The sequence below is a fragment of the Meleagris gallopavo genome, chromosome 6, assembly GCF_000146605.3.
Source record: "Meleagris gallopavo isolate NT-WF06-2002-E0010 breed Aviagen turkey brand Nicholas breeding stock chromosome 6, Turkey_5.1, whole genome shotgun sequence".
Lineage (NCBI taxonomy): Eukaryota > Metazoa > Chordata > Aves > Galliformes > Phasianidae > Meleagris > Meleagris gallopavo.
The window spans coordinates 41,624,875-41,634,515 of NC_015016.2; the positions used below are offsets into that span (position 1 = coordinate 41,624,875).

The 9,641-nt window shown below is 36.8% G+C and overlaps 1 protein-coding gene across 3 annotated transcripts in view; it reads right to left on the reverse strand.

Moving 5' to 3' along the window:
* The window catches only part of LARS2 (leucyl-tRNA synthetase 2, mitochondrial), a 122,991-nt gene that overhangs the window by 57,961 nt on the left and 55,389 nt on the right, over positions 1-9,641 (reverse strand). For all 3 annotated transcript variants that reach the window (XM_019616577.2, XM_003207241.3, XM_019616578.2), the window contains 2 exons: positions 8,650-8,710; positions 1,063-1,152 (listed from right to left, as the gene is read on the reverse strand). In XM_019616577.2, the coding sequence (XP_019472122.1) occupies positions 1,063-1,152; positions 8,650-8,710 (151 nt within the window). The remainder of the gene's footprint in view (positions 1-1,062; positions 1,153-8,649; positions 8,711-9,641) is intronic.

The window sequence follows — 9,641 nt, forward strand, 5'->3', positions numbered from 1 at the left end:
AGTAAAGGAAAATACAGAACAAAAACAACCAAAGAACAATAAAAAGAACCAAAACAACCAAACTCTGCATGCTAGGCCACACCAAACATTCAATCTTCTTGCTAGCTGCCATTTAGGATCTCTTAATATATCTTGTTGACAGAAATAGGAAAAATGGATCAGGAATACCTCATCTTTCCAAGTGCAACATTTCATCATCAACCTCTATCTCTGGGTTTGTAGCATAACTGGATTACATCCTCGATTATATCCTGTAGGATTTTCTGGTTCCCATACAATACAGTGGAAACTTGAAAGCTAATTTATTAGTTCCCACTTTAGGTTAGGAGCATTCACTAAATTGTAGCTTTGTTTAGATGCAGCTCTGTGGTTCAGGTATTCTGGCACTGAGTTTCTTTGGCTAGATAATTCTTCAGCATGCTAATTTAGCACCTTTGTTTCAGCTCCTGCTTAAAGGTTAACTGAACTCTTCTCTTTTGAGGTAATCTCATGTCATTTATAAAAATAATATAAAGTCCAGAATTTGTTAATGTACTTCCAGCTGAAAAGCAGCCGTAATAGTCTTACAGCACCTAGTATTTCTGTAATATGTTACAGGTCACAAACAGGGTTCAGGAATTAGATGGTTAGACACAATGTCCTATTATTCTATCCAATTCTATCAGTTCTGAGACAGCATCACAGTACTGTAATACAGTCAAATAATCTCACTGCTGAAGAGACTCTTCACGATCCCATTATCTTTTACATCTTTGGAAGAGGGAAGTTAAGACCTAGAAAATTCTGTACTGAAGCCAGAAAATCAACTAATGGTAGCTAGGTTCTGATCCTGCATTTCAGTGTAAACATTTCTGGTTTGACATGCTCTAATACCCATTCATGTTCATTACACACAAAATTCATTATATTCTGGCATGATTTGAAACCAAACAGAGCACCATAAATATCTAATCACTTAATGAATGCAAACGGATGATCCAGAAATGCATCCAGAAGTACTGATCTAATAAGTGACTAGAGCTAATGCAGCACGAAATATCACAGGCCAAAGTTTGTACCTACCTCTTTTTGATACACTATCCCAGATTCAAAAAGCTTAAGAAAGAGGTATTGCGTCCATTTGTAATATTCTGGTAAACAAGTGGTTACTTCCTGTAGAAATGAGAAAAAGAAAAAAAACCTGAAGCTATTCTTAGTATCTTCTTGGAGCATTTCAATTTAAGCAATTAACTCAGCAATGTATAGCAGATGCCAAACAGAAAACAAAATGCATTTCTGGATAATGTTTATTATGAGTGCTATTCACCTGTACACAAAACCAGAGAACATGGGCCTTGGGCAGCTTTGACACTGCACAGCAAAGTTTACTTGTTGACACGGAATAAAAGAACACTGTAATATCAATGCTGATAGATAGGAGAGCACTAGAATGGAACTGACCACAGCTGACAGAAGAGGGAAACAGCCAAATTAGGAAGGAAAAAAAAGCAGAGCTATTCAAGAAGTCATCTCAGGCATGACGGCTTTTTCTCTGTTAAATACTGAAAAGCATGAAGAGCCACTTTTGGCTGTTCAGAGACAGCTCAGAGCTGGCTATGGAGAGAGCAGAGCAGTCTGCAGCTGAACTGGTGCCTGTAGAGGACAGAACAGCGCTGAGGAAGTGAGGCGCTGACAGGAGATAACGCTGGGCTGACAGGCAGAGACCAGGGGGTAAGACTCCAAACTTCAAGATGGAAGAGTTGTGAAGGGTATCTCACAAGAAGTCACAAGTGTAAGAGAGAAATAAAGACAGATAAAAATAAATGACAGCATAAAAGAAGAGGAGTGGGCATTGAGGAAACAGCATGTAAAAATATCATAGATATTTTTTAACTTGCCGACATTTCTCAAGTTTGTTGTAAATATTAATAACTAAAACAATCTACTGACCAACACTTACAAAGCAACAAAATGCATTTCAAATAAGCACAAGTACGCAAAGCTCACTAAAGCACGATGTGATTAGTGACTCAATGCTGTCTATATGAATGCAGTGCTTTACAGGTGCCATGGACACGCCATGTGCTTTCACCCACGTACTTTAAAGTTTGGTCAAAGTGAAAACAACCATGTAATTCAGCACTGAAGTTCTAATTGCCTCTTAAATACGCAGCAATAAACAAAACACATTTTTCCTGTCAACACCTTTTCTGTTTAATTTGTGCTTCTGTAAAGAAGAAATATTTTGACAAATTTTGACTCATTGGCACTTACTGAAGTTGAAGATAACTCCTATACTGAACCTCAAAGCAACAGGAATATACCTTGATGTCAGGCTTACAGGGTTTTCAGAATGCCAGCTAAGTGCAAACTGAGTACATTTATCAACAAATTTATCAACGAACAGTACAGTATCTTTCACCTAGGCTTTCCCATCATCTAAGCATCCCACCACTGTGACAGATGACATCAGCAATAGTCTCTGTGGCTCAAATGACATCTGAGACACCCTAGTATAAAAATTTCACCATTTCTACAACTTTATATTCCAGTGCTGAAATGCTGCTTTGAACAATTAATATGACCTTTGAGTAGATACGCCTCAAAAGTGAGTTGAAGAGGCTTTCCAGACCAGAGAGAGACACTTAGTGGCAAGATCTCAGCACAGCACGTGAAGGCTTAGCCATAAAAACCAGCTGCTTGATTAAACCCTGCTCTCTGCACTTAAAAAAATAAAAAATCTAGCTTATTCCTATTCAACTACACATTATCCATTTGATCATATGTACATGTATGCACACACGTGAATGTTATGCACACATTTTGCCTCTGCAAAGTTAGTTCTGTCAGTGTGACGCTGCTCAGGCAAGGGAGTTTCATCTCTTAATACCAGAAATCTAAAAGAACAGAGACCATTCCTTGCAGTACAACGTAAGGTTATGTGAGCAACAGGTAAACAGAAAAGACAACCAAAGTGAGACGAACTGAGCTTTGTCCTTCTGGTCCTGGCTGGCAGATGTGTGTAAGAGATGGCATCTCAGGCTGAGGTACACAGAATCACAACTCCGTGCTGTCTCACAAGTTGTAAACTGATCCACATTTTAGAAAGGAATGCAGCAGAAATACATCACTGAAGTTAATTTGCAGTCTGGTCACTGCAAAATATCCAAAGGTCCAAACTGATCACTCAAACTCATCGCTTATTTAAATCTATAGCTATGAAGTCTCGAAGCAACAGATGTTGGTTGAGAAAGAGAAATGATGACACTGCCAAGCAATATGAACAAGCATTTATGTGACTGCTGCTGATGACAAGTCAGCAACCTCCTTACAACCTAGGAATGTCTTTTATGTTTTTCTCCTACAGTTTATCACATCAAGATGTACAGTGAAAAATATTTTTTCCATGTATTTGGATTTTGATTAAAGAAATAATGTCTGGTAAAAAGCTTCCAGTTGGCTGCCATCATCCTTAAGTTCAAGCGACTGGTAAAGCTTCTATTTAAGCTTCATAGGCATGACCAACATTTGCAATGCATTAACAGAATTGATCCAACTGAGAAATGCAGAGAAGGTTTTGTATAAGGGCTTTACAAAACAGCATGATGGGATCAATCCAGCCTTTTAAAAAGATGTCTGTGAGCTGAGCACTAGCAAAACAACACGCATTTATAATCCTGTATCATAAAGCAGATCTGTGAATATATATAAAAAGGATATTAGCACATTTATTCCAAAGATGAAATATGCACTAAAACCCAGAGCCCTTCTTACAAATATGAAATATATTTGTAATATAAGCATGTGCTCTTCAGAGATCTGTGTCAGATTTAGTGGCAACCCATCACCTGAGAAGGTACCACAAAACCACAAAGGGGAGTGATGGCATCTCCCCCCTCCTTCCCACCCATTTGCTCTTTTTCTCCTGTCAGGTTACTAACTAAAATATGTATCTGCTGCTGTCGCTAAAGCTGATCTTTACCATGCTTATTGTTACTTCTCCTTCACCCAACACGAATGATAAATTAAAACAAACCACCTTTAAAAGTGGCCTGCTTCCAAGATCAGCAGATAGTGCCACGGTACACTGAGAAGGACATATATCCCCACACCAACAACTACCTTGCTTAATCCTGTTCTGTCAGCACAGCAATCTGTCCCAGACAGTGTGAGGAAGGGGTCAGTGTTACAAGCTGCTATCAACATGCAGATACAAAGGTATATTTCTTTTCACAAATAAATTCTCAGCTACAGACTAACTCGCATTCTTACTCTACGGTGACAGCAGTGAAACTCCATAAGCACCTGGTTCACGTTAAGGTGAACGAATCAATCACTGGGGAGAACCCGATACAAAACTGCAGCTGTCAGACAATGGTAAAGCCAGGACAGAATTTTCAATAAAGAAAACCAGGTTCTGCATGGCAAATTTTTGTCATTAATAAAGTTGTTCAAATGCCCTGTCTTAAAATTCATTATTTGTTCTAAATCTGCCACATTCTTACAACTGTTTTGTAGCTAAAGAAAAAGGTTATATCTTCAAGTGACTTCCACAGCTATTATTTTTTTAATATAACTAATATTTACAGACTACATAGGAGTGTTTATTTGCCATAAGATCCACTTGTTTGCGAATCACAAAACCAGAGATAATTAATTTCCTCATTTATTACTAATCATTTTGTTTCTAGCACTTACACTATACTGAAGACAGCCGTGTTACACTTGACTAAAAAGACAATAAGGAGAAAAACTGAAATGAATTTTTTCAAGATCTATCTGGGAAGATTAAGCATCCTTAATCCCTCATTTTTCTGTTTTGGTATTAAATGGGCATATATCACCTAACTGCAAGTATAATTATTTAATTATTGGACATTTAGAGTTCAATTGAATGACATTTCTAAATTCATTTGAATATTTGTATTTCAAAGGCCCTCAGTGTCATGCATTATTAGCTACAAACATTGTGCAGTTCTTACATTTTAGAGCACAAATATCTATCCTACAAAAAAAAAAAGTAGCCTTATATCAACGGCACCTTTTTCTATTCAATCACAAGTAGGACAACTGATTATCAGTGAGAGGTGGATAAGAGGAAAATCTAACAGTTAAATCCCTGTCTGCTGTTACATTTCTATGTGTGCTCGGGCAGAACGACAGCTTCAAAACAAAACAGAAAAATGTTTGAACAATGAGAATTTACCAAAGGTTTCTTCTTTTAAAATGCACGGTGCAGAAGGGCAGCGTTGATCATAGTGGAAAATGCTGGCAGTACAAGCTGCCTTTGAGGAGGAAGTTATATAAAACAGTGGTAAACCGGTGAATGAACAGTAATGTGCTTTCAGCCTGATGGCACTGCTGGGCAAAAGAAAGGGAAAGTCACACACTCTCTGCCCCTTGGTGCTGATGGTATGAATCTTCAACAATTGCACTTAATCATTCTTCAGAAACTAATCTTTAGAAGAAGTGACAGGCAGTTTGCAGTGCTGCCTGGGATGGTATTCTGGAGAAATTTGATCACCGGGAAACACAAAATTGTTGTTGACTTAAAAACAAAACAAAAATGGTTTTTATTTTCCAAGTACTTTAATGTCTCTCAAAGACATTTTTTTCCATCCTCAAACTGCATCTTTTTAAACTTGGATCTGCAGGTTCACAATAGAAACGTTCTCTCTCTCTTCTTCAGCTTTTATTATTTTAAATCTTTCTCCTGAATAACACTGTTTTCAAAAAAATTATTATTTGACACACTTAAAATATCTACATTTCAGGGAAATAATGTCAGAGCAATATTAGTATTCAAGCCTTCTCTAAAGCAAAGTACTTACAGAGCTTTTTTAAATGCATTTAATTACATTGTAGTTTGCTTACATTTTCTGTTTAGCAGAAAAATTTCCAAGTGCCTTTGTAACCTGGCTTTCTGAAATAATCTCACAAGTTTTTATGCTGCCTTTGTTGAGCTTTGCTGGTTAAGTAATTTCACTGACTGCGACGGCATACAAATCAAAATGAGAAAGAGAGAACAATGAGAAGAAACAGATGGATAACAAGAAACTTCTATTATCCAGGAGAGCTGGGATTTGCTCACAGTAATTTTACCAAGCAAAAAATTAAAACTAGGCTTCATACTCCTAGACAGAACTTTCTTGAACACCAGACATGACTTTGTAAACAGTCAGCTTCCTCAGCACAGCTCCACGCACTGAATATTCCAAATGCACTCTTTATTCCTTTCTCATCTTTTTTCTCCCCAACATTTGTAAAATGTACTTAAGTTTTTGCCCACATTATCTCAGCTGGCCATAATGCCAATACAGCTATTACAAAATTTCCATGCTTTACAAAGACAATTCACCCCACACTTAAATAGGGACCTAAGGTAGGAGAATGTGTTTCCTCTAGCAGGTACTTGCTAGGTACTATGCTTTAACAGAATGAAGGAGCACACTGGAAAAAGACCGATTGAATTTGATTAAACACCAACTCCTGTTTTGTACAACAGTCTCAGTTAATTAGACTAACTCATATCAAAGATGTTTTTCTCTCATTTTTCATAGGAGTCACTAACACTGTTGGGTTTGTTTGCAATGTCACAGTATTTTGCAAGCCACTGATTTACTGCCAGACAAGTATAGAATAATAATAAGAAAATATTCCTTACCTCAAGGAGCTCACTTTTAAGGTAAGTACCTGCACAGCACGGTGCACTGCTGTGCAAAGATGCTCGAGTTAGCCCAGCAGCAGTACAGCTGAGACAGTAAGATGCTCTGCTCAGTTTAATTAGCCTTGCAGAGAAGCAGGCTTTAGCAGCCTGGACAATACACTGCTGTAACTTAAGCCATTCCTTTCCAAAGACATTCTTTGACCTGGTTTAAACATCTGTGCATTTAATTTAATGTAATAGTGTACTATAATACAATGTACAATAGGGTATGTTTCAGGCATCATACATTTTTTGCCTTGATTAAACATCTCTCTGTTTCTAATAGTTACCATCCAGGTCACTCTCACTGCAGTTAATAAGGCAAGCTTTCTAGGTAAAATAAAACTTAGTTAAAGAGTAAAAATGCAGACATTTCATTGTGTTTCAAAGAACACAGTTCAGTTGTTTTAAAAACTCATCTTTCAAAAACACAGACTACGTGCCTCTGGAGCATTCTGAATTATTTTAATTATACAACTGTTAAAAATGAATTTACTTGTACAGTATTAATGCCCATTCCAAATATATTCAGAGGCTTCTGAAAGCTCATTAACTATAACATGCTTTGCTAGGAAAGTGGAGGTAGGTCTCAAAGAACAGACACGAGGATGACAAATAAGCTTTCCTTGCACACCTATACTTCCTGACATGGTTTTCATTACTATCAGTTCTCCACCTCTTCTTCAGAACATAAGGGTTACACAAAGGTCTGTATACACCAGTGAACTTCCCAAGTTTCTTGAAAGGCACTCTAGGATATCCAGCTCCTGTGTGTTCCATATGCACTGATACACACACACAGGACTTCGCTGTTTTGTGCTATTGTTGTACTACACATAAAGAAAACCTCTGAGATAATAACACTTTAAAATTTAAGAAAATAATTGTCAAGAATGTGTGAAGTGAACCTTCGACAAAAAAGAATTCTTTTCAGAGCAACTTTTGTTACCAAGAAAACTAAAATCTTAATGAAAATGCTCTTACTGAACACCCTGCCATATATAAGATATGACAAAGTATTATTTCATTTTAATGTAGAAACACACAAAAGAAAAACAACTTCACCTTCTCAATTAACAACAACAGATGGCAGGTTTCATACTGCCAGAAAATTAATCCTTTTCCTTTTCAGAGCTACAAAACTGTAATAAAAATTCAAGATTAGCATCTCCATCAGGCTATTCAGAATCATATTAAGGTGATAAGTAACGATTATTGCTAAGAATATAAAGTTAGCAACTGCGGCTGATTCACCAGTTAATGCAATAACCCTACTATGATTGCTTCAAAAATTAATTTCTTTCATTTTTATCTTGAAAGTGAGATTAGCTATGTCTGGTTGTGGTGGTAAGGTTTTTAAGGTGAACGTCTGACTCTCAAGCATTAGTGTTTTAAATAGAATTTCTGGCTTCCAAAGTGGCCATGATATGGACAACAGTGAAAATGCAGGATTGTCCTTCACGTTTCAAAGAACATAATCAAACTCACATTTTAAGGCACTAGCTTTAAACCACTGACTATACTATAAAACATACGCACTTGTGAAAGGAGTGAAAGAAGCACTCCTCCAAAAAATTACATATACACCTTAACAGAAGTATTCTGCTTCATAAACATCTGTTTAGACCATTAAACTCCTAACAAAGAAAATTGCTACTCTGAAAGCACGAAAAAAGTGGAGAAATATCCAAATGTAAACACAAAGTGAACCTGAAATCACATTAAAGATTCTCCTACAGTTCGAGATAATGTCAATATAACAAAGGTGACAAGTTTGATAAGAAGTATCACAGAAGGTCTGTTTACCACTTTAATCAAATGCAATTTTACAGCTTACAGCAACAACCTAACCTGCTCACTTTCAAGGCTTCTATGTTGTCACGTTCAAAATCTTAAAGTTTCAGATCTTGCAGTATTCCATCACAATAAAATAAAACAGCATACTCTAGAAAAGAAAATCTTACCCTTTCCCAAGTGAAAGACAGACCTAGTGCATCAAACTGTTCCCTCATGTGTTGAATATTACTGCAAAAAGAAAAAAGAGAAGTATTCACTTACAATTACTCATATCATGTGACTGCATTTAACATCAGGTGCCTGTAAAATTCTGAGAAACCAGAAGTACCAGTTAACATCTACACACTATTATCTCACTACCTATCAAGTACAAGAAACTGTCAGAATATTCATCTTAAATAATAATTTTAAAAATCACTATTCTGGTATGTATCCTGGTTCCATTTCAATGGCTGTGTATACAATTATTTTGTACATATTTGGATGCAGGTTTCAGATATACCCAACGATTCCTTTCTGTACAACACATCTTCTGTCTGGTATTGCTAGGAGTGCAGAGCTCCATTTAAACCTGAAAAGGTTTCCCAGAAGAGTAATATCAATACAATCAAACAAGAAAATCTTACAGTCACAAGTTCCAATAGGAGAAATTGTACCTTCAGTAATACTGCTTACAGTAAATTCCCACTCAAACTGTACCTACTTAAAAATATCAAATTCCACGGTATTCTCACAAAGCTTCTGCCTCAACCCTGATTTCTGCTAATAGAGGCTTCTTTATGTTTCATTTAAGCAAATCCATCTTCAACAGTTTTTTTCCCTGACTTCGAGAACGTAAGGAGTAATAATCAATTGAAGCTCATTTTTAAGTCACCTCTTCAGAACATGATGATGATCTGAATTTCACTCCTGAATCAAGCAAGCTGAGATGTAAATGATGTTCCCCCTTTCAAAGAGGTGTCAGCCTCTGTTCTACGGATGGCTAAAACGTGTCCCATATTACAGCTCCACATACACCTGTCATGTCTGCTGCAGGCTTCAGAAACATTTAGGACAGGAGACAGTGGATAAGATAGATGCACTGACAAGAGTAGTCAGAATTTATCCTGCCTGTACGATGAACCAATTTCCTTCCTTTGTAAAATCACACATGCAAAAA